The sequence below is a fragment of the Chiroxiphia lanceolata genome, chromosome 22, assembly GCF_009829145.1.
Source record: "Chiroxiphia lanceolata isolate bChiLan1 chromosome 22, bChiLan1.pri, whole genome shotgun sequence".
Lineage (NCBI taxonomy): Eukaryota > Metazoa > Chordata > Aves > Passeriformes > Pipridae > Chiroxiphia > Chiroxiphia lanceolata.
The window spans coordinates 4,014,581-4,039,931 of record NC_045658.1 but is presented as its reverse complement, the minus strand read 5'-3'; the positions used below and the strand labels follow the sequence as shown (position 1 = coordinate 4,039,931).

The following is a 25,351-nucleotide window of genomic DNA, read 5'->3' as shown; positions in this document are numbered from 1 at the left end:
TGTTGACTTTATTATTTAAATAAACTGCTATCCATGCTTGTGCACAATTAATGTATTCTGCATTCACATGCATGAGATAAAATTTAATTGCCACATTTGGAATTTTAAATGGATTTTATTCCAAAAGTTGTTGTCAAGACAGCTGGAAGGAGAGAGGTGATTTTTATTATCTTTGGAGCACTAAGCTGTGTTTGGTTGCTTAGTTTGTACATTCCTGGGGAACAACTGGAGAAGAGTACACAGACAGGGGCTGGTCCTACTCTAATATGCACTGGGCCTGCTGAAAGGAACATCAAATTATAGAGAATTCAGCACAGAAAGATGAATAGAATAGCTTAGGGCTTAAAAAATAAATTTTGAGCCTAGCTAGCTGACATCAGAAATGTGTAAAGTAATAAGTAGAGCAAGTTCATGAACATTAGGATTGGAAATGAAGTTGTCTGTATGTGGAATTACTCAAGTGCTTGAGTTTGGAATGGGCATAAATCTTCATGCTCCAGGGATGCAGCCAACCTCTTGCTGTCTGAAGCATCAAATTATTCGACAAGAGTCTCCTGAGCCACTTCTGCTCCTTTGTTGAAGTGCAGATGGTGATTACTGGGAGGGATGATCCCTGTCTGCCAGCTGAAAACACACCGCTGCAAGTTCTTGTCACTTATTTGTTCTTCCTTCTGCATCCTTTCCTAAAGGGAAAAGGAGATGCACAAGAGGGAAATAATTGCATGAAATCCAGAGGTGTTTAACATTTCAATTCTCTCTTTAAGTTACATGTTTTAAGAGAAAGAAAACTTCTCTTTTCCTTTGTGAAGCTGTTATCCCCCACTCCGTGGTACAGCTGCAGTGCAGAATTAAATGCTACTTCAAACCTTTAAGCTTGAAGGACAGTCTTAATAGTTTAGACTTTTTCCTGGATATTTCTGAGCTGTGTTGTCCTACACAGAGCTGTAGAAAGTGTCTGATTTGCTCTTGAAATATCTTCTGTTGGACCCAGGGTTGGCCAAGCTGATGCTGAGCGAAGGCAGGACATTGTCCTGAGCGGGGCCCATATCAAGGAGGAGCACTGCATCTTCAGGAGTGAGAGGAACAACAATGGGGAAGGTAAAAACCTGCTTCTACTGGCAGAGTATTGCTGAATCTTTCACTCCTCACTCGCTACTTGGCCTGGGAATACTGGGATTTGGAAGTTTCTCTGACCTCAAGAGAACAATCAGCTTTGACTTGCTGTTTTCTTCAGTCTTAGGGGAAGAAAATAAAATTTGTTTAGGTGATAATAGCTTCAAATCGTGATAACAGCTTCAAATTGCAGGCTGCAGCCAGTATAACAGTTACATTCTGACCTTGGTTAGCTGCAAACATGAAAAAAAAAATAATTTCCAGCTGCAATATGTGGAGATGTCAGTAGTATTGATTTCCTCGTGGGGTTTATTTTTAACCAGCGTGACATCCAGGAGTGATTCACTTTTTTGGTGTCAGTGTGAAGATAGGCAGAAAATGAGAGGCCTTGGGGGCTTGCACACTTCTGTTTCTCTGAAGTCTCACTGGTCAGTGTTGTTTTCTTTGCAGTTATTGTTACTTTGGAGCCTTGTGAACGATCAGAAACCTACGTGAATGGCAAGAGGGTGGTGCAGCCCGTGCAGCTGCGCTCAGGTGAGAAATGTTACACTGGATTTTCCTGTAGATTCTCCACATGTGGCATCTCCATCATGTGTAGACAATGCTGGGTGCTGTTAAGGGACAGGGTCACCTTTCTGGAGTGGAGCTTTTAAACAGGAGTTGGTGCTGTTCTTCTCTCAGCTGCAGTTTGTTTTCTTGCATCCTTTGCTGCACCAGCTCTAAGTGTATGTAAATATAATAAATATTTAAATATTCTCTGTCACGCAGCATCCTGCCTGTCCTGCTGCTTACCCTGATATTATTCAAATATTCTTGCCCAAGCCTGTTGCCCTTGGCAGTCTCAGTGAGACAGAGCAGACAGACTGCCAGTTGCTGATGGAAAATTCCCAGTTTCCTGGCAAAGCTGGGATCTGACCCTCTGCTGGAATAGAACAGCTTCTCTTTGCTCTCATTAGATTTCCCACTCAGCCCCCTACATTCCTTTAGAAATGCATGAGGGGGAAGAATTAGAGAGGAGGGAATGACTTCCCTAAATTGTGGGGGTTAGCATGTCTCTCTCAAGCTCTGGTGCTTTCTATGTTTCTCTGCCCTCCCCCATTTTTCTACTGGTAAAAAACCCCCTAAAATCAAGCAAACAAAACCCACCTCTGAGTTCTTTGTACCAAGCTGGGAGTATTTTCATGGAACCAAGTGCAGTGACTTCAGTACAAGATTGGACAGTAAAGGAGGGACAGTTTTTGCTGTTCTGTGCTTGCATATGGTTCATATTAAGTACCATCACTGGACAATTTATTTTCTCTTTAAAGAAGTACATTTTTTCCCTTTTCTTCTGCATCTAGAAAATTGAGTTACTAGAAGAATATAGACATGGTCTCTGACAACTTTAAGATCCTCTGTTTTAGTCATGTATTGATAAGGACAATTTTGGGTACTTTGGAGGTGTATTTACCTAGGATGCCTGGTTAAAATTTTAACTCCATTAATGTGCTCTCTGGAAGAGCAGAGACATTTTGATGTCTTCCAACATGCACGTGGGGACATCTGATAACTGTAGGATTTAGCCAGAAGACTTAACAAGATTAGATTTCTTCAGCTCTTTTGACATTGGTATAAAAGCAGCTGTAAAATCCTTCCCTAAATCCCACTGAGTAGGACTCCAATAAAATCAATACATATAAACCACATTTTAAAGCAGAGTAACCACCATGTGTTCCAGTGTTTGAAGTCAGGCTTTTCAAGCTGAAAGTCCTGCTTTAAGTGGCTTTTGCCTGTGTGGAGGAGAGGAATGGGATTTAGTGATGTGTTTGATTTACTGCAACTGTTGGTTCCTCTCCCAGGTTTGTCCTTTAATTCTTTATAAACTCTGCTGGGATATTAGATTGTTAGATTGGACCCCTGAGGGTGATGATGTCCTCTGGGAGCAGTTGTTCTTACCAGCAGTGACTGTTCTGTACAAACCACTCTCCTTTTTTTCATGTCCCCTGTTTAACTTGTATGTACACAGAAATCTTACAGGGCAATCCTTCCTTAGGCTGTCACCCCGTGGGATAAATGGGATGAATCCTTCAGTGATGCTTTTCAGGGCTTTTGGAATCCTTTAGCTCCTGAAAGAGTTAAACTTCTCTTCCTGTTTCCAGGGAATCGTATCATCATGGGTAAAAATCATGTCTTCAGATTCAACCACCCGGAGCAAGCACGGGCAGAAAGAGAGAAAACACCCTCAGCTGAGACTCCCTCCGAGCCAGTTGACTGGACATTTGCTCAGAGGGAGCTCCTGGAGAAGCAGGGCATTGACATGAAGCAGGAGATGGAGAAAAGGTAACAAAATAACTCAGAATTTCTACCTGAAACAAAGAGGAGTCAGCAGCAGGTTGCCAGGTTCTGCCACACAGTACCTCTGCTACCCATTGTGGGAGCTCAGAAAGCTCCCTCCTCATTTTACTGTAGGGTTTCAGTGCCCCAACTCCTTTAAAAATCAGGGGTAAGCACCTGCCACAAACCCTCCAGACCTTTTGCTGAAGGGCTGAAGCTCACAGGGAGTTGCAGCTCCTTTGAAAGGCAGTGATTTTTCCTCTTATGACTGAAATTCAGGGACTGTGGGTGTAGAATAACAACCCCATCATGAAAATAATGACCTCTGACTACTCGTGTTCTTTTGTTCATCTTCAGATTACAAGAAATGGAGATTTTATATAAGAAAGAGAAGGAGGAGGCTGATCTCTTGTTGGAGCAGCAAAGACTGGTATGTGTCCTTACTTCTGATTAACTATACCTTTGGCAAACAGTAATTCCTGTCCTTGCTTATCTGAAAGTTTAGGAAACCTGCTTGGGTTGTCTGCACAATGCAGTTCTCCCTTTGCTTTCAAATTCTTTGTGTCCACAGTGAATTTTCAGCAGTGTGAGTGAGCTCCTTCATGTTAATTCAGACATTGTGATTGACAATGAAGAGGCTTTAATCAATTCTTGTTGGGATAGTTTGGATTTCTTGCAAGTTAACCTGAAAGAAGGGCATTTTTGTGCTCCTGTGTTTTTTGAAGTTCCTTTTCAGTAGTCTATAAACTGCTACTCTTTGGGGTGTTTGCCTTTATTTTTGTCTTGGACCACCAGAACATACTAATTTTGTGCTGCCAAAGAGATTCCTAGAACATTGATACACCAGGTGTATTTTTGGAATGATGTCTGGAAATGTTGCTGCATTGTGCATGTTTTAACCCTTCTCCCTCCCCTGCATGGAGTTCCTTGTGAGGGTCTTAGTGGTCCTGGTGGGGTTATGCCTAGGGAACAGTGTGCAAAGGGAATGTTAACTCCTTCAGAACACTGGGAATTCCACCATTCCACATATTTCTTAACTAGGAAGTCTGATAAATGATGTCTGATGAAGGCTTCAGTCTCCTCACAACAAATCTCCCTGAAGTGCATTACAAATAGAAATTGCTGCAGTCTTCAAGCACCCTGTGAATTTTAAAATTAAGGCCAAGCCCAGGAATGAAATCTGGATTTCCTTTAGGAACTTGAGTCTCCAGATCCTGCTTTAGCTGGCTGTCTTCAGCCTGAACACAGAGGAAGTTGTGCCTGAATTCTGCTAAAATTTTCAAACTCGTGATTCATTTGTTTGTAGTAGGAAATTGAGACCACTGAAAACTGTGGGTTTAATGCATGCTGGGCTTTAAGCTATAAACTGTTCCCCTTCTCACAAAACCAGAATGGAGCAAAGTACTGTGGCTTCCACAGGAAGAAGCTACATAATTTTTATTTTTTTAAAAAATTTATATTACACACTTAAAGACTTCTACATCTCTAATTATTTCATCACAAAGGAATAATTTCTTGGATGGAGGGGAGTGGCTGCAGTCTTTGAACCAAAGCAACCCTTAATTCAGAAAGGAAGTTAAGATGTGGCTAATGTGATGTTCCATCTCTGGAATTTCAGAGTTAAAATTTGGGTAGCTGAAAGCAGTACAGCAAAAATCAGTTCAGTGTGGAAATAAAACCAGTCTGAGTATCGAGTAACTTCTGGCAATGTGTCAAATGAGATGCAAGTAATGGAATTCCCTCCCTTGAATTTCAGCTGACAGGCACAAGCAAAGCTGTTGTATGAATTAAAGATGTGGAATTGGCTGTCTGGGAAAGCTGCTTCCAATCAGGCTGTGTTTATAAAGTGCTGTGGAGGGAATTTGTTTCTCCAAATACTTCAGATTAAGGGAAGGCTCTTTAGAGAGTGGGTTGGTTAATACTGCAATAAAGGTGCTTTTTCTTCAAGCTTGTTTTGTTCTGGCTGGTTTCAGTCAGTGGGCAAAGGTGGAATACCACCCTACATCATCAGCAATTCCTGGAGGACACCTTTCCTAGTTGTGAGGGATCATGTCAGAGGAGATCCTTGGTCACTGAGCAGTATCCTGCTCATCACAGTGCTCAGGAAGAGTTTTTCAGGTGACAGCAAAACTTCCTGACACAGTTTGTCATTTCTGTGTCGCTGTGCAGAGCCTGGGATGGGCAGGATTAGTGCATCCCTCCAGCAGCAGGTGAATAATGAGGGGGAAATCTGGGAATGCATTTCAGCTCGTGTACCTTAAAAATATTACATTGCTGCCATATCCAGCTGCAATATCAGGTTCTCTAATTTACTGCTGTACAAGACTGATATTGAAATACAAATACTCTTCTTGGTCTAAATTGGAGTTTGATGTTGGGATATAAGAAGCTGGCTAATCCTGTTTACCAGATTGTTTTGGTTTTGTGCTGAGATTGCAACCAATTTGGGTGTTTATTTGTTAGGTGTGCTGTACAAAAAAAAGATAAATGATAACTCTTGTCCCCCAAAATTCACAGCTAGAATATATTTGCCTTGCTAAGTATGACTAGGGAGTAGAAATAGTCGTTCTCCATTTCACAAATAGAACGTGAAAATGTGTTCAGTAGAGCTAAAATGGTCTGCCTGGTTTTCTGGGCCATGATGGCTCTGCAGTGACCACTGATACTGGACTGTGGGTTTATAGCTGTGCTGGTTGGTCTGGGTGACCTCTTGAGTGCACTCAGGGCAATGACACAGTGGCTCTTCGTCAGCTTTTGGTGCCAAGACCTGCTTTACCCATAAGTAGTTCTGTGGTAGTTTTGTAACCTATCAGAATCCTGTGGAACTCGTGAGTTAATGTTGCAGTAGTTCATGTTTTGCCTGTCTGGTGGTCTGACCCTGAGTGGTCAGACTGCACAGTCTCTTCCTCCAGGGCACCTTTGGTTTCCACTGCAATATGTAGTTTGGTAGAGGCTCTTTCCTCAGGCCACAAATTTTGTCAGCTGTAAACTCACAAAGAGTTTATATTCTGTTGCTAAACCAGCGTTTTGCTTTTTTTTTGTCCTAAATCAGAAGTTGATTGTCTAGTACGAATTCTAAAAAATACAAAAGAGTCACAAGAAGCTCAAATAACATGAATCTTGACTGTAGGGCAGAACAGTATTTCCTTCACCCCCTTTCATCATCCAAAACCAAATTCCAGTGTATTCCCCATTCTTCGTGGTCATCCACCCGAAGGCTAAAATCCAGAAACCCGGCGTTCTGAGTCAGTAACCTGGGTTTCCTTTTGTTTTAGAGTAACTGGCTGTTGTTGTTCCTGGTTTCTCATGTATTATAAATCTCCATGTGGAAAACAGGGATGTTAGAGAGAGGCTCATTAGACACCGACGGCTGAAGATCTTTGGATCGCGATAATCCATAGGACTTTTTGCTTGTTAATGAGATGTCTTAACTCACTCATCCTTTAAAGAAGAGTGGTCTGACTTTAATTCCTGGTTGCAGTAAGCAGTAATGGATATCCTTAACTCGTGGTGGCAGTTTACCTGAACAAACATTCCTAGCATATGGAAACGTGAAGCACTGCTCAGTAAAAATCATTTAGCAAAAGGTGGAGAACTTGTAATGAAGAAGCAAAACACGCATAATGCTTAGCAAGTGTGTGGAAGCTCCAGGCTCTAGGGTGTGAGAAGAAGACAAGTCAAGGCTATCAAATAGAGAATTCATATTAAAACAATCTAAAAAAAAAAAAAAAAAAAATCCTTACTCTGCATTCTGCTGAAATTCATCCTTCGGACAGACAAGACTGATAATGGTTTTTTCCTTAAAATAAGCAACAAGGTGCCAAATGGGAAAAAAAACCAACAACCAAAACCAAACCAAAAACCAAACCACAACCCACCTCTGAAACTCTTGATTCTGGATATCCTTTTAGCTTGTAGCAAGTCTTGGAGTATGAACCACTGTCTTCACCTGTCATAGTGGCACTTACAGTCCTTTTAACATTGAACCTCTCGGCTGCTTCTGTTTCATTTTTCCTTGTGGTCTAACACTTCTCTGGCTGCTGTTGTAGTGAAGTGGATTCTAAACTTGAGCACCCCTGCAACCACGTGCAACGTTACTAACCAGTGTTAACCCGACTTACTCTGGCTGCTCATGACACCTTCTCTGATGGCTGTTGTGTTCACCTACCTGGGGAGGACTTGCTGAGAGAAGCCACAGCAGTCACCAAGGCAAATGTGTGTGGAGGGGATGTGCATGTCTTTGTAGCATGTGTGAAGTGCAGTTTTTACACTTGGGTTTTAATTTTTTTTGTAAAAATCATGAACCTGGTTTTAGTTGATCTGTTTAAAGATTTTTTTTGGAAGGGATTGGGAGGGAAGAATTCAGATTATCTGCTGTTTTGAGATGACAAGAACTTTTAAATATAATGTTAATCTTAATTTAGTGAAGGGCTCCAATTTTGACAGTCCATGACTCTTGAAGATACATTTTAATGCCCTAACACTCAGTCTTCAGGGACTTCCTTATCACTTGTTCTATTTTGATTTTTGATTTAGTTTTCTTTGCCTGCTACTTCTTGTTTAGCTTTTCCATTTTCTTACAATTTTAATTTTGGTTATTTTGGGGCCACTTCTTGATTTTTGTTTTTCCAAAGGATGCAGACTCTGATAGTGGGGATGATTCGGACAAGAGATCGTGTGAGGAGAGTTGGAGACTGATCACTTCCCTGAGAGAGAAGCTACCCCCCAGCAAGCTCCAAACCATTGTAAAAAAGTGTGGCCTCCCCAGCAGTGGGAAGAAACGAGAACCCATTAAAATGTACCAGATACCCCAACGGCGACGCCTTAGCAAAGACTCCAAATGGGTCACCATCTCAGACCTAAAGATTCAGGCTGTGAAGGAGATTTGCTATGAGGTAGCACTCAATGACTTCAGGCACACTAGGCAGGAGATTGAGGCCCTGGCCATTGTTAAAATGAAGGAGCTTTGTGCCATGTATGGGAAAAAAGATCCCAACGAGCGCGAATCGTGGCGAGCCGTCGCCCGGGATGTCTGGGACACGGTGGGAGTTGGAGACGAGAAGATCGAAGACGTGATGGCCAACGGTAAAGGAATAACTGATGTGGACGACCTAAAGGTGCACATAGACAAATTGGAAGATATTTTGCAAGAGGTGAAGAAGCAGAACAACATGAAGGACGAAGAGATCAAAGTTCTCAGAAATAAGATGCTAAAAATGGAGAAGGTTTTACCCCTGATAGGGTCTCCAGAGAAAGCTCAGTCAACCATAGCTAATGCCAAGTCTCCAAACTCTGCCAGCGCGGCGGACGTGGATAAGAAGCCCATAGATGACTTAAAGAGAAGCGAGAACGATGATCTTGCCAAGGAGGAACGTGTTTCTCAGCTGATGGCAGGTGACCCGGCTTTCAGACGCGGGCGCTTACGTTGGATGAGGCAGGAACAGATTCGGTTCAAAAACCTGCAGCAGCAGGAAATAGCGAAGCAGCTGCGCCGGCAAAACATGCCCCACCGATTTATCCCGCCCGAAAACCGCAAACCCCGCTTCCCTTTCAAGAGCAATCCCAAACATAGGAACTCCTGGAGCCCGGGCACCCACATCATTATCACCGAGGACGAAGTTATCGAGGTCCGAATCCCGAAGGAAGACGATAAGAGCAAAGACGAAGGCAAAGAGAAGGAAAGCAAAGCTGCTCCTAAAGACCCGCAGCAGCTGTGGAATCTTTATGGCCCCCAGAGGAGCCAGGATAACATCCAGATTAACAGGCAGCAGCTGAGCACACAGCCCCAGCCCAACCAGCAGCAGCCGTCGCCTCAGCTGCGCTGGAGGAGCAACTCCCTCAACAACGGCTCTCAAAAAAGCTTGAGGCGCCAGAGTTCGGGCTCGTCGGAGTCGCTGCACTGCCCCGGCGGGCAGCAGAGCCCGGACCTGCAGACTTTCCAGCAGAAGCGCCACGTGCACCAGCACCGCCAGCCCTACGGCCACGGCGGCGCCGACGGGGCCCCCCCGAAACCGCCCGAGCGCCACAACCACTGTCACCAGTTTGTGACGCCCCCGCGCATGCGGCGCCAGTTCTCGGCCCCCAACCTCAAAGCGGGCAGAGAGACCACCGTATGATCAGGGGGGCAGAGCAGGCTGGGCGAGGAGGGAGCGGGGGCAATCCTGGCTGGAGGTTGGGGAGCAGCCAGGATTGGCCCTGCTGGACTCGGGGCTTTGCTGGGCCGGGGAGAGCTCGAGTAACTCACCCCGAAACACGAGGGCCCGGCCCCGCGGCCCCTGCATGTGACTTGCCTTGCGATTGTAACAGCGTTGATTGGAAGGATATTCGGGGGGAAAAAAATTGTAAGAACTTTTTTTGTCATAGACTAGAAGACTTGGAGGGAGGGATGTGGAGGGGAGAACTTCCCTGCTAGCTCATTTACCAATTTTTTTTCATGTGTGTGTCTTGAAGTATTTTTCTAATGCCGAAAACATTGTCTGGAACTTACAAAGTGCTTCCTTCCTCCCCTGTTTTACGTAGACAATCAAAAGAGGAATTTAGTTTCTAGCATTGAATGTTTCTTGTGACCTTTTTCTCAGCAACGAGGAAACTGAGCATCTGTTTTTAAGTTGATCTGGCTCTTCAGAACAATATTTTCCACTCTTAACTCAAATTTTTAATAGTGATAATAATCTATAAACCAAAAGTTGTCGGCTGACAAGATATGTGGCTTTTTTTATAGAGAAATTATGAAGAGCTGTTGGGTCACAACAGTCCTACTCCCTGAGTAGATGTCTCTTCTTCTGCTTAAGTTCATAATTATTGGTATGAAATTGCTGTGACAGTTAAACCTGCCTGAATGGAAGTTTATGTCAGAATATATATATATTGCTGAAGCAATACTTTGGAAATAAGCTTTTTCTAATTCCCATTGTATCTCTAAATATAATAGTTTTTAATTATTATACTGAGATTGTGGAAAGGAACTAGGATTTTTCAACACTCTGGTGCACTCAAAAAGCTAATTCTTTTATTTTATGTTTTCAGCTTTCTCGGGCGTGAGCCTGGGAGATGTTTTTGAAATAGTTATTCTTATGAAGATTTATAGATCACTACTTTGTATTGGCTGAATTCTCCTGTAAGATGGGAGAATTGAACTGTTTCATCTTAATGTGATACCTCATGTTAGTGCCTCTGGTCTTGGATTAAACCCTAATTCAAGACTTGTTTAATAAAGGAGAAGGTTGCTTTGAGGAGAAAATAAGATTAATTTTCCTTCTCCCCACACTCCAAATGCAAGTTACTGAAAAACTGTTGATTAAGGAATAGGCTTTGGGGTTTTATGTAATTTGGAGAGTCCCAATCTTAATTACACAGGTGTTTTATCTGAGTTTCTTGAAGTGCAAGATAAAATTGCACTTACCTTTGAAAATCTGTGGCCTTAACCATAAGCCAATCTAAATCTCTGAGGACTTATTTAGCTATTAAATTTAACTTGAATAAGATTTTAAAACCACAACTGGCCACTTACTTTTGGTAAGGTAGGTCCACTTTGCAGTGTATTTGTGCTGTTTTGCACAAGTATCCTGAATTTACTTGAGGTTGCTTATTTTTTTTTATGAGATATAAGCCCTACTGGTAATTGTTACTTGTGTGTGGTTCAGCATAGCTGTAGGTGAGTGGCAAGTGCCTTAAGCTTATTTTCCATCCTTTCTTTTTTTTGTCCTATCCTACTTTTCCCTGCCTCAGCTGTGCATGTTGTAGGTGCTGGTTGTTCCTTGGCAGCCACTGCACCATTTACATATCGATTAATCAAGTGTCAGCTCTTAATTCCCTGCACATGTTTTACTGAGGGGATACTGGCCCCTGATGTAGGAGATACAAAGTCAGTCCTCCAACTCCTAAAAGAACAAACTGGTCCCAAACTTGGGAGATTTTTTTAACAGGGAGGTTTTTTTAACAGCAGGTTTATTTTTGTGTCCAAATCGGGCTTTGTAACTTGCATTTTGTCTCATGCTTTGGCCTACTTGAACGAAGGAAATAAAGCATCATGTCCAAAAATGTCTTGATTCTTCAAGAAATGAAGGCTTGTAGATGAGCAATACTTCCTCTGAGCTTGAGTCAGAACTGCCAAATGAATTTTGGGCTGCAAATAATATTCTGCTGTTGCCTTTATTTTAGAATCCTGTTTTAGCAGTGCGTTGCACTTCGTTTTTGTGCATGTCAAGGGTCATGGGTTCTTTTATATCCTCATAAAGGCTTGGACTCATGCTTGGGAAAACCCTCTCAGTTCTCTAGGAATACAGGAGCCAAGCAGAGTCAGCCTGCCCAGGACAGGCTGTGGGAGAGAAAACCAAACCCATTTTATCTCGTGTCCCATTTTGGGGAGGGTTGGGGCTACCTGGATGAAATCACCACGTGATTGAGCATGGAGTGACTCTGAAATCCATGGAACTACTCGTACTGACATGAGATTAAAAACTCCTGCTACTTGGTGTACCTTAATGCTAGACACTAAAATGTTTGTGCCAACCTATTTCAGCTTAAAAACCTGAGAAGAACTCTCTGTGAATGCCTGAGTGGTGCTGGTGAGCAGTAGGTTGCCATCAGTCTGTCTCACCCCACTGTTAATGCAACACTAGAAGAACAACCCTGCTTGTTCTGTTGTATGATTTGACAAAGCAGAAAAAGGACAGTCAGTGTCAGAATGGAGTCCTGTCTGCTCTGAGGAAGCAGCCTTTTTTTCCCTGTTTTTTAGGAGGATATTTAAGAAACTGATATTAATTAACAGTGCAGTGCCTCATCTGATAAGGGAAGCAGTGTGAGAACTGTGGATCTCCTTGCACTCCTCAGAAACACACACAGCTCTCACTCCAACGCCCTGTTAATGGAGTTAATGAACGGTGAGACAGCTGCTTCCATACAATCTGTGTGAAAAGGCTTTCAGGTTAATGGGAATGTGGCATCCAGGGGGGAAGTGCTGTTCTCCCAGGCTGAGCTGCCTTGCCAAGTGCTGCAGAGCTGTGTGCTCTGACAGCTGGCTGGGATCCACCTGTGCCTTGGTGATGGCTCTGAAACCATCTTTTAGGACTCACTTAGGACCTGTGGGTTTGGGGGGTGGGTGAAATGCACCTCAGCAACGCTCCTCAGATCCACTCCAACATCCCTTCTCGAGCCATCTGAATTTAGGGATCTGCCAAATTAGGGGATGCTGGTTTTATCAGTTCATTCAGCATAGTTTCAATATCTCCCTCACTGTTTGTCCTTTATATGTTGAAATTTGTTCTTTATATGTTGAAATTTTTCTCGGCTACTTCCCATTTAATCACTCCAGGAGCTGCCACATGAGAAATCAATGCTGTGTAACCATTTGTACTGTAAAGAAAGCAGTGAGCTGCCTTTGAATTAAATGGGATTTTCAGATCTGTCTATTGTTTAGGAAAAAAAACAAGTTTTGGATTGTCTTAAGAGCAAGCATCTGCCTTGTGAAAAGCAGAACTGGTTTGTATTGTAACAAGTGCTCTTTCAATAAACTATGAAATACTCTTGTAAGTGTCAGACTTGTCTCAGTGAAATGGAAATCAAACTTGACTGCAGGCTTGTCCTGCTTTTGTTTTTTTTTATCTTGGGGTTGGGATTGTTTTAGCAGAGTTAAAAAGGTTTCTTTAATTGTTCCTCAGACTGATTCTTGTAGGTTCATCCGCCCTGGTTTTTCAGCTGCTGTGTGGAAAGCAGCCCCCGCAGATCTGTGTCTCCTCTCACAGCTTATTTAAAATAAATATAAAAGAAAAAAAGAGCTTTTTATAGCACAAGGGGCTACAAGCCTTACTCCTCTTCAGTGCTGTCCCATTGTACCATCCTGTGTGCTGTTTATTTAAATTCTGGAAGGAAACTCGGGGCTGGCTGTTCTCCATTTATTTGCTCATTGAAGGCAAAAGAAATGGACTGTTTTGTGCACCTCGAATGCAGGAGGGAATCACACACAGCAGTACCTTGGCAGGCACCATGTATATCCAAAGAAATTCAGTTGTTGTACTCAGTGTTCTGCTTTAACAGCTGGTCCAGTCTGCTCTTACAAAGCTTTGCCTACTCCGAGTGTGTGGGGGTGTTTTTTGTTTTGTTTGTTTGTTGGTTGGTTGGGGTCTTTTTTTGATTTTTCTTTTTTTTTTTTTCCCTGTTTTCTCAAAATCCGTGATTGTCGTGGCTTTAGATATTTCCATGCCCATGGGGAAAATAACCTTTGCATTCCCTTTTTGCACACTGATGGAGCTGATGAAGCCACCCAGTCTGGAGCTGTACAACAGCATGCATTTGGTTCCAGGGAGTCTGGGCAGGGACCTCCAGGGCAGCTTCTCGATGCAGTTTTTCCCCTTTTCCAGCAGTTGAGGCACCTTTAATTGGTACTAACAATGATGTGTGTACTCTCACTAATCAGCTCAGGAAAAGCTCACCTGGAGAGGTGACCAGTCTGTCCTGAGAGCAAACCAAGCCCTGTACAGTCGATGCACCTTCTGGGTGAACCAGCCCAAAATTCAACCCTTCAGCTCCTGCTCAGTGCCAATCATTTTTAAATACTACCCAGCATCGAGTGCCAGGAGACAACCTCAGTCCTGCTTAGGGAAATGGTACCTATTTCTTTTTTTTTTCATTATGGGAAAACAAACTTCAATTATTTTACTTAGTTTTTTAAAGTAGTGTTTTGGTGTGGAGTCAATGAACAGTGTCTGCTTATGTTAAGCATTTATTTATTTAGGTATTTAAATGTACAGAAGATACACTTACTTGGCTCACAAGTCTGAAAATAGAGAAGACCAGAAGCAGGTCTTTGTGAGTGAATTTAATGTGCCTGGTTTTTTCATGTGGAATTTTCACAGTGGAACACTCCTGATTTTTGACCATTCCCTCTGCAGCTTTTCAGTTTCTCCAAAAGAATCTGAAAAGGTTCTGTTATAACCCTACTTGAAGAGCTTTTCATTTCTACAGTGTAGCTGCTCAAAATGACATTATCAACTTCAGATTACAGGAAACTAAATTCTTTTGCCTTCCCTTGCAAGTGAGAGAAGGTTGTTCCTGTCACTTCACATCTGACTTGTTTTGTCTGGGTTTCAGAAGTAATAGCATTTTCTGCATGGAATGGGAGGGAAAAAAAGATCACAGAAAGTGCCTTTATGTTAAAGAATTTTTAAGATTAGGCTGGGTATTTCAGAAGGGTAGATAAGTCTGAAACTCCTCATCAAGTCTAGAATAGTTTTCTGGTGAATCACTAGGAATTTCAGAAGGAATATCAAAGGAAAGGTGTTTGTTTTGTTTCCAGTTTTTATGCTGCTGGGCTGAGGTTACTTCCAGTGTAAGTAAGTAGCCAACTTAGGGAAGGGAACAGACACAAATAAAGAAAGAGCATTTTAGCCAAAATCAAGAGGAAATTAGAAAATTAAACTGCAGCCCTCAAAGGCTTTTGAGTTCACTTTTCTGTCCCTAAAGATTATTGAACTCATGGTGTTGAAAATCCTGCCCTTTCAAAGGGCACAGCCACCCTTCCTTAACACTGCCTCCAGAAAATATTACCTGTAAACCAAAAGGAATGTCCTTGAGGTTTCTCTCCTTTCCAAATAGAGTCTAAAGGCCTTTCTGCCTGACCCTGGGTTAAATTTGCTGCAGCCCCATCGTGGCTGTGTTAAATACTCAACTTGCTGTACAAAACCCAGTGATGCAGCTGTTTAGGTGAGATGCTTATATAGAATGGGAGGAAAATGTAAAGCTTTTCTTCTGTAGCTCTCAGACTTAAGAATGTGTTGCTGCAAACTGGGTGTTGCAGAGGAATTTTAGGATTTGGAGCTGTGGAAGAGGGAAGGTTGGAATACAAGATGAGTGGCTTCAAGAATTCCCCTCAGGGACTCTGTAAACACTCTTAGTGAATTGTTGTTGCAACTCTTGTATAAAAATCTTGAGAAACCAGTTTAATTTGTCTAATGTATGCCAAAGGTTTATCTTAAAAAAACAAAATACAGTAGTGAGGTAGGTTTTGAGACCAGGAGCACGGTGACTGTGTCTGTTCTGATTTGTGTTTGTTTTACCAGCAAATAATTAAAGGCTCATTAGATTATAGTAGCACTTATTTCAAGGCATGATAAAGCAGAACAGGAAGAAAATGCTCTTGTACCAGAAGGTGTTGCTGAAGTGTTTCTTGTGGGGAAGCCACTGCACAGACTTCTCTGCCAGGGCAGGGGTGGTATTTTATCTTCTGATATATTAAATACACATGTGAGAGAGTGGTACTTACATGCCATGGGGAAAATCTAATTGAAAACAAAATGTCTCCCCCCCCTAAAATCTGAAATTAATTTTTTTTCTGTAAAAAGGCAAATCAGTGGTGCCATTAAATCTTCATTGAGAAAATGAAGGTGAATAATCCTCCCCTTTTACATTTATGTCTGTACTTTTTCTCTGTTTCTGCCTCTTTCCTACTTTCCCGAAAGCAGCAAGCAGCTTCCCGAAAAAAATCACCCTTTTCCAGCCTTTAGCGTAAAGAAAACCCTAAACATTTTCTTCTTCCAGACACAACGAGCTTGTAAATCTTAGAAAGCAGCACTTCTGTCTGAATTGCCTTGGCTCTGTCTTCTCTCTTTCCAGGGGGGTGGCACTGCAGCAGTGCATGTTGTGACCCGGGAGCAGCAGGGGAAGGCTCTGTGTGGGTTTTCCTCCCTGTCTGTCTGTCCCTCTGAGCTGTTGGGCTCTCTCAGCTCCCTCCTGGCTTTTGTCTGTCCTCCTACACGGACTCTCCTCTCTCCCCACAGGACTATGAGAGTAAACTGCAGGCCCTGCAGAAGCAGGTGGAGACTCGGTCCTTGGCTGCTGAAACCACAGAGGAGGAGGAGGAGGAAGAAGAAGGTGAGTTTGAAGCTAAAAGTAATTTGGGTAAAGCCAAGCCTAAAGGAACAGTTGCTGTAGCATCTCTTGCAACAGACAGAAAACTTGCTCTGGAAAGCTGCAAAATCACTTTGATTTCTTGATCCATAATCCTCACAGCATAAAGATTTAAAATACCTATTTATGGGATAAGTTCCACGTGAAGAGCAGGAACACATCCCCGAATTCAGTTGATGTGTAAACTGGATTAGTTTAACCTCAAGCTTTGGTTTGGTGGTCTTGAATTTGAAGGAATCTCTCTCTTCTTGGCACTGACAGAGTTCAGATGTCTTAAGCCAAAATAACACTGTTGCCTTTGTTTCCTTGTTTTGATTTTGAAAGGGTTTTTTTCTTCCTTGGTAGGAGTTCTCAGCATTCTGTGACATGTCTGTATAATTCAATTTCTGGACAATAAATAGTTTATTATTCCCATAATACTTGCTTTCATTCCACAGTTTCAGGTTTTGGCTTTAATAATTGTAAAATAACTTAAAATAATAGGAGTAGAATTCATTTTGTTTCCTCTACTCTTCCAAATCTCCTTTACTTGATCATTAAGCTCCACTACTAAGTTTGAATCCAGTTTTTCCTCACTGAATAATGAAAATGCAGGGTTTTGTTTTCTCTTCTTCCAGAAAAAGTGTTGAGAACTTGATGACACAGTCAGCAGGAGCATTAGATGCTGCCTGTGATGGCTTTGAGGTGAAGCCACAGTGTTTTATTTCTCTGTTTCTTTGCTCTCCCCAGTGCCCTGGACACGCCACGAGTACGAACTGGCCCAGTGGGCTTTCAGGAAATGGAAATTCCACCAGTTCACTTCCCTGAGGGACCAGCTCTGGGGAAATGCAGTGTATCTGAAAGAAGCCAATGCAATCAGTGTAGAGTTAAAGAAAAAGGTGGGGACATGCAGAGCAGCTTTTTGAATTTTCTGACTCATCAGTTTTGCTTGTGTAATCCTGCTTCAAATGCTCCTCTTGTGCTCTTCAAAGTTATGTCTCTTGCTTATTAATTTGGGCTTTAAAAGAGTTTGGAAAACTATGAGTCTCTGTTTCAGGCTTGTGGCTGAGTGAACATCCCATGCCAGTCTGGCTGATCCATTCTCCCCTCCTTCCTTTCCCTTTTGCTGTTCCTGCCATTGCCATAAACACACGTTCATGTCCATCTCCCCTGGGCCCTGTATTTTCCTTTTTGCTTTCACCTTCCTGTGGTCATTCCTCTTTCCAAGAGCAGTGGGTGCTGCAGGATGTGCTGGGTCTGTAGTTTTCAGACCTCTGCTAGCTGTGACAGCAAAAGCAAGATGTGTGTCCTCAGCTGAAAAACAGATTTTTTGCCATTTTGAGACAAAAAAAAAGTGACGTAAAACCCCCCTGAATCTGTTCATAGAGTTGCAAGTCAAACTGGCCTCATCATGGCTTTGTCTGTGCCTTTGTGATGCCAGTATGTGACTTCTCAGGACTGAAGTGATGTTTCTTTTCCATCCAGGTGCAGTTTCAGTTTGTCCTGCTCACAGACACCCTCTACTCCCCTCTGCCTCCGGAGCTGCTGCCCACAGAGCTGGAGAAGACCCGGGACAACCGACCTTTCCCTCGGACTGTGGTGGCTGTGGAAGTCCAGGATCTGAAGAATGGAGCAACACATTACTGGTCCTTAGAAAAACTCAAGTATGTAAACACTACTGGACAAAAAAAATTCCTTATGTCCAAGGAACTTGGCTGAAAAAATTCCCCCCTTGCCTTTCCTTCTCCATTGTTCTTATTTTTCCTCTGTATCCTCCCAGATGCCAACTTTCTATGTCTTAAATACCAGCTTTCTAGATTCTTTGAAGGAGTGCACTTGTTCTCCAGCATCTCACCTCACCTTCACATTTAATTTCTGTAATTTGAGGTTAGATTTTATTTTTTAAATCTAATAAGGCTCATCACAGCTCTTCTCTCTGCATTAATTCTTTTTTTACAGTCCTTTCACTGCAACAATACCCTTGCCACCTGCTTTATAAAACCTGGTAGTTAAGGGCATAATTTATAATAAAAAGCTCAAATGAAGAAGATTCTGTTTCTGTGGAAGCTACACAAATTCTGACTAATCTGAATTATTTCCAACACGTGTAAATGACATTTGTCTTTTCTCTGTCCTCTAAATACTGACTGAAGAACTTTTTCCTACTAATAACTTCCAGACAAAGGGTCTTGCAGTGTGAAACACTTGTTCTCTTCGATTAAATAAATAAATAGATAAATGAAAAAAGGTCTGCAGTGGAATCCACTCACTTTTGAATCAAAATGCCAACATTTCTGGAGTGGAATGCAAAGAGCTGCCGAAATTCCTCAGCAACGTGGTTGGTTGCAAAAAAAAAAGGAAGCAAAAAATCTGCCAGAATTAGATGTAAAAGAAGAATATTTAGGTTGGGTTGAAATCCATGATTTTTGTGAGCTCTGCAGTGACCTTGCCTACAAGTTTTTTCCCCGAATCCATAACACCTCAGGGCATCAGTGCAGCACCCAAACTTAGGGTGCAGCCTCTGAGTTTGGTTCAGTTGAAGTCGGCGTTACCTCACTTGGTGTTCCCTGCTCGTTCCGCTCCGCTCTCTCCTCAGTTTGTCATTGCTGCTTTCCCGTGTGCAGGCAGCGGTTGGAGCTGATGCGGGAGATGTACGACAGGGCTGGGGAGATGGCCTCCAACAGCCAGGACGAGGGCGAGAGCACCATGACGGGCAGCGACCCCTTCTACGACCGCTTCCACTGGTTCAAGCTCGTCGGGAGGTACGTTCCACACCCTCACTGCTGCTGCACTGCCCACTCCTGGGGGAGCCCTGGCTCAAGATGTGGTTATGAACTGTGTGGCCTCTGTGTCACTCGTGTGTTTTGTCCTGCAGGGATTTCTCAGAGGCTTAAAATACAGTGGAGAGTAGAAAATGCTCTCTGGAGTGTTGCCAGTTCTGGTGTGAACTGGTGGATTCTGATTGGAGTGAACCCGTAGTAAGTTACAAGTTTATTTAAAAGAATGTAGCCAGCTAAATTCTATCCAAAGTCGCTGGAGCAGAGCTGTGAGAATGTGAAGAACACGGGAAAAGTGGCCCAGGGTCTTACTTACATATGTGGTTGTAATAGTTTGGTCATTCCCTAGGGAAGTATCTGATGGGATTCTTTGATATTTCCTGATGTTGGCTGCACCTTTGCAATATTTTGATTTGCAGAAATGCTGTGTTGGCAATAAGAGTTGTAGCTCTTTTAAATGGATGTGCTCTCAAGGTCTTTATGTTGACATTCCTTTTCCATTTGCTTCCTGCTCCGTTCAAGGACACTCTTTCCCCCGACTTTGTTGGCGAATCCCTCCCCTCGCGTTCCGTGGCGGTGCAGGTGGTTTGAAGCCTTTGCTTGTTGTTCAGGTGGTCTCTGTGCTGATGGCAACAAACAGCTGTTAAATGAACATTCTTCTTTCCCCTGGCCCCGGTCGGTGTCCGTTGGCTGGTTCCAGCTCCCCCATATTCCATGGCTGCGTGAACGAGCGCCTTGCCGACCGCACGCCCTCCCCCACTTTCTCCACGGCCGACTCCGACATCACTGAACTGGCTGATGAGCAGCAGGATGAGATGGAGGACTTTGATGATGAGGCCTTTGTGGATGACACTGGCTCCGACGTGGGAACTGAGGAGGGATCAGACCTCTTCAATGATGGGCGCGACCCGTTTTACGACCGATCCCCCTGGTTCATTTTAGTGGGAAGGTTGGTGAGGTTCCTCTGAGAATGGCCAAAAGGGACCAGCTCTTGCTGCAGACTGCAATGGCTTTACCTTGTGCTACACAGAATATCTGTCAGTCTAGCCAAAATATCCATGAATTGGAATGGCCAGAGAATGAGTGTAGTCCAACGTGATGTTTTAAGTTCCCATGTCATGTCATTAGTTCCCATGTCATAAGTTTTAAATTCCCATATAGACCTAAATAATAATTGAGAAAATAACCCTTAGATGCAACAATATGAGTAAATCTATTTCTAGAGAACTGTTGCAATGTAGGGTGACTGGGTTTGCTTCTGTGCAGGATTTAAACATCATTCAGGGAGTTCTCTACTCAGCCATCACAGGATCACTGGGATAGAATTGTAGGATGGCATTTTCTCATGTAGAAGAGAACCTGAGTATGGTGGAAAGTCTTTAAGTCCAGTCCAATAAATCCATTTTTTTTTTTTGAAAACACATTTAACATCCTCTGCGTATGAAGAGAAAAGGTGGCATGAGGAGAAAGAAGAATGGTCCTTTCTGGATGAGGAAAAGGGTATTCTCCGAGATGATTTGGCTTCCCAGATTATGTTTGACTCTCTGTGGCCAGTATTACCTAGTGAAAGGTCATCATCACTGCAATTTGCTGGCTGGGAGTGTTTATCAGCACTTTCCCAAGGCACTGTGCTTGAATTTCTGAAGCAGGTTTGCTTCATGTATTAACCAGTTTGCCAGTCTAAAAACAATGAGGGCATTATCAGACCTCAGTCTGTGGTGTAGACCCTCAGGACAGCAAGCTGCATTAAAAAAATGTAGTACTTTGCCCTGTTTCTTCATTAATAGTCTTGCTAAAACATGTTTCTCATGACAAGAAACAGAAATATTTTTATTTAGTGGCTTGGCTCCTCTCTCTGCTGCTTCCCACTCCCCCAGTGATGCTTTTGTGCTTCCTTGCTTCCCCTGTGAGCCAAAGTCCTGGTTAAAGCAGGGAGAGGGGGATGTTTGCCACAGGTGTGGTACAAAAAAAAGGCTCCATGGCCAGTGGAAGGGAGGAACAAAGGAGGAGGGACCAGAGCTTGGCTTTGTCCTTCTCTGTGCCTGTGGGCAGGAAACACTTCACGAGCAGAAAGGTGCAGTTGCCTCAAGTGCAGGAAACTTGACTGCATTATTTGTGAAAAGGAGGGATTGAGTTTGCTGGTCTTGATCAAGCTTTTAGATCAGTGTAGCTGTGTTGCCAAACCTCAGACTTCATCTGGAGTGGGGCTTGGAACATCCTGGATCTAGTTTTTGAAACAAAAATTGCTAAAGTTGCCAGAAGTTGCATTAGTCCCGTGTGACCTCTGAATTTGTGCCCTTACGTGCAACGCCTGATAATGTGGTTTATAAGATGTAATTCTTTCAGGTTAATCTGATTCAGGTTGGGAGTCAGTTTGGGAAAAGCCATGTGAGCTGTTTGGGGGTGACTGTCAGCTCATTAAAGCCCAGGGCTGCTTCCCTGCCCCTGCCTTGGCATCCACAGCCTGTGCTCCTGGAGCTCCTTCAGAGCTTGGGAAAGAGTTGGGCTATTCATCCTCATTTCACAAACTCCTCAGGAAGCACAACACAAGCTGAGCAAATACAGTGTAAAATGGGAACGGTTGTGCTTCCTGGCAGTGGCACAAGTTGCTTCCCATTCCCTGTTTTACAGGGAATTCTGAGCTCTGTCTCCATGGACAGACACATGGAGCTGCAGCAGTTTTGGGTGGGAGCTGCACAAACTGAGCTGGGAGTTGTACTGAAGAATGGAGCTGAGTTTGGATTGTCTGGGTAGAGAGCTGAGGGACTTTTCCCCAGTTATTGGTTTCTATTCTGTTTCTGTTCCTGTTCTTCTGTTGTGCCCATTCTGTCAGCAGAAAGCTGCTTTTAGACTGTCCAGCACCACTGAATAGGAACTATTTTGAGTCCTCAGTGTCTTCCAGTGTGAGAATTCTACTTTTGAACAGTGACTTGCAAGGACCAGGGGTGTGTCCATCTGCACAGATCTTGTCCTGAGCACAAGGTTCAGTTTATAACAAACCCTGAATTCCAACTGTTTACTGGGCCATATGCTGTAGAATGTGTAGGACAAGTAAAATGATTTTTAATATTTTTGGGGGTTTCATCAGCAATAACAAGTGCAGGTCATGAAGGAGAGGAGAAGTGGATCATGTAGTTACTCAACTCCTTGGCCATCACAGTTATTTTTTTTTCCTCTCTCTGTGCTATGACTGTCTTTTATTTGTAACTTCTAAAGAAAAGGAAAAAAAGAGCTGGTCCCTTTAGCCATCTCTTCTGGCATGCTGGGCTGTCTTTAAGGCTGATTCTATTTATGGTGTGACATATCAAGCATTTGCTCTGTTTTTAAGGGAGGTGGGAGAGGACTATGGGGTATTTCATTTAAACCTTGACGTGTTTATTTTAAAAATATCCGCCATCATTCTGAGTTCTGTTGTTTTTGTTTTGGTTCTTTTAAAAAAATCGTGTTTGTTAAATTTAATTTCTAGTTCTGTTGTGAGTATGCCATTCTACCTCACCAATCTTTCTGCTAATCCAGCTCCCCTCTTTCAGTCTGCTGGGCTAAGGTGCAGGGGGACACTTAGGGGATGTTTGGGGAGTGGGAATCCTCCTGGATGAGGGAAGAGGAGGAGGAGAACCTTATGATTTCGTGCCCTCCTGACCTGGCACTGCCTCGTGCTGCAGCAGATGGGATGGCACTGGGAGCAGTGTTGCTGCAGGAACCAGCTCTGGTTTGGTCCAGCCCGTGTGCAGTTGCTCTCCCTCCCATAGAAGGGATCCAGCATTTTCACCAACAAACAGGAAGCTTAAAACTTCTTGCATTATGTGCTTTTCTTTGTCCAAGTCAAAATGACTCCAGCGAACTGAGTGACTGGATGGAGGGAAGTTTAGGAAGAGGAGAAATAGCTTTTTTTTCCTTGGGATGGTCACGTTGTAGTTGTTACTGCAGCTGAGTGCTTTGGCTGTCACATGTTGAGCAGCAGCTTCAGAACTTTTGCCATGCAAATAAACAGGTATTTTTGTTTTTCATGCAGGGAATGCTTTCACTTTCCATTAGTTTTGGTTTGAGGTGGGAAGGCTTCTGTGGTGCCTGACTCTTGGAGTTAGTGAGACTCCCTTTCACTGGGCACATCAGTGCAAGGCTCTTTGGATTCCTTCCTGTTGGGAAATGTCTGTTCTCCCTGGCTTGAAATGTGGTTTTCAAACAGGGTGTGTTTTTTGTGTTCAGCAATTAACCACATCCCTTCCTGAACTCCATCCCTGAGCCAGTCCAAGTCAGCAATTCCAACTGGTACAATTGGAGTCATCTGCTTTCTCAGATGAGCATCACCTGAAATGTCAAAGCTGGAAATGAAAATGATATCTTAGAGGAAAAAAAAAATAAAATTCTCATTTTGCTACTTTAAATTTAGTCTCTTCTCCCTTCCCCTGCTTTACCAGTGCTTACCTCACTTTGGAGCAGACTGAAAAGGAATTAAATCCTAATCTTAGTGAAGTGTTACGTTGCAGTTGTTTTTTCTGTTGTTGTTGTCGTATGGTTTTCTTCATTTTTTTTGTTTTGCTACTTTTGTAGCCTTATTAATCATTCTCTTCTCTAATGCATTTTGTCACCACTTTGGTTTTTTAGTAGCATTATTTCTGTGTCTTCGGTTCACAACTGACACCTCTTTGACCACCTTATCATTCCCAGAGAATTAATTCATCCTGGCACGTGAACGTTCCCAAGGAGCAGCACTTCCCTTTGGTCATGCAGGACCTGTCCTGGGAATGTTAAACAATAACAGTTACAAATTAGAGGAATTAATTAAATGCAATGCTAAAGACTAATAAAAAGAACTGCAAGAAGGGAATTAGTTGAACAGATTACTGATGCTTAGTATAATTTAACGTGCATAAGTTGACTAAAATTACATAATTAGTCACTTTAAATTTCATGGCTGGCAAAAGTATTGGTTAAACTTTTGTGCATCTCAGTACTTTTCTGAACTCTGAAACAGGTCACTTAATGAATAAATTAAGGCTTTCATTTCCCCTTGTTGAGAGCTGTTCTTTACCTGCCTTGTTGGGCTTCTCAACACTTAATGTTTTGCTCAGACCAATCCCACTGAAGTGTGGCACTTCAGAAACTTCTGCAGCTCATTGCAGGAACATAAAATAACTTAGTTAAAGAAGTTAGTCTGACTTTTAATTAAAATCTATACAATTAAACTGGTTAACTTATTGTTCCAAAATAGACCCTGCTTGTATATAACTTTAAAAGTTAGTGTCTGGCAGGATCATCCACCTGTGGGCCTAAATGCTGCTTTTCCTTTTGTAGACTGGAATTCCTGAGTGGTTGCTCCAGAGTACTGCTGTGGTGTTTTGGTCTTTGTTTTATTTTGGTTTTTAAAGAAATAAATATAATGCTCCTAAAGAGGTTTAGCTTTGAAGACTGAGAGTCTTCCACTGTGTGCACACTCGGTGACTCTTCCAAGAAACCTGAGTGCTGACTTATGGTTTGTTGGGGGAATTCTGACTATTCTGCATACAGTGTTACCAGAGGAATATAGAAGAGAGAAAACATTGTCAGTCTGGTTTTAAAAGAGGGGTTTTATATGTTCAGTAAAAATTTGAGGCTGTTTGAGTAGATCAATTCCCTTTTAATTTATCACTTCAAACTACCTCGGTGGAGAATTCTTTATAATACAATATACAGTATATATGTAATAGAATATATAATACATATACATACATATATGTGCATACAATATATAATACAATATACAATGCATATATAATACAATACATAAGACATATACATATATGTATGTATAATATATAATACAATATACAGTACATATATAATACAATACATAAGACATATTCATACATATATGTAAGTATAACATAATACAATATACAGTGCATATATAATACAATACATAATATATATTAATACACATATGTACATATAATATATAATACAACATGCAATTCTTTATAATCAGTAGTTCTCTAGTAGATTCTACCATCTTGTTAACAGCTCCATTCACAACTGTGGTGCATCTCCAATTACCTTCCATACAGCCATCATCTAGAATTGTGTTCTCTATATGTTTGTAGCTCATTAATGTGAGCCCTGTGTCTTCAGTGAGCATTTTGAGCTCAGTTTAGAGTATTTTGTGGCTGCCCTTGGCCCTGTGTGGGCAGGATGGACCCAGGACCTCCTGCAGGTCTGAGAGATGGAGTGTCTGGAGATCTGAGTGGCCCAGTAGCCAACTGAACTCTGCAGCCTGGTTTTGTGCATCG

At 42.6% G+C, this 25,351-nt stretch overlaps 1 protein-coding gene and 1 long non-coding RNA gene across 10 annotated transcripts in view; one reads left to right on the top strand and one right to left on the bottom strand.

Annotated features, from left to right (window-relative positions):
- KIF1B (kinesin family member 1B) overlaps positions 1–25,351 on the top strand; it is an 86,689-nt gene that overhangs the window by 35,610 nt on the left and 25,728 nt on the right. For 5 of the 9 annotated variants that reach the window (XM_032708917.1, XM_032708914.1, XM_032708916.1 and 2 more), the window contains 9 exons: positions 992–1,098; positions 1,564–1,647; positions 3,252–3,432; positions 3,784–3,856; positions 16,200–16,293; positions 17,059–17,207; positions 17,794–17,972; positions 18,933–19,070; positions 19,786–20,034. In XM_032708917.1, coding sequence (XP_032564808.1) covers positions 992–1,098; positions 1,564–1,647; positions 3,252–3,432; positions 3,784–3,856; positions 16,200–16,293; positions 17,059–17,207; positions 17,794–17,972; positions 18,933–19,070; positions 19,786–20,034 — 1,254 coding nt within the window. Of the gene's footprint in view, positions 1–991; positions 1,099–1,563; positions 1,648–3,251; positions 3,433–3,783; positions 3,857–8,060; positions 12,964–16,199; positions 16,294–17,058; positions 17,208–17,793; positions 17,973–18,932; positions 19,071–19,785; positions 20,035–25,351 lie in introns of those variants that run through there. The other 4 variants (XM_032708920.1, XM_032708919.1, XM_032708918.1 and 1 more) reach the window with 2 other exon arrangements.
- LOC116797416 lies at positions 22,276–25,300 on the bottom strand. The gene is made up of 3 exons (XR_004360652.1): positions 25,119–25,300; positions 23,511–23,824; positions 22,276–23,407 (listed from the first exon to the last, which is right to left on the bottom strand). It is a non-coding gene; the product is annotated as an uncharacterized LOC116797416 (long non-coding RNA).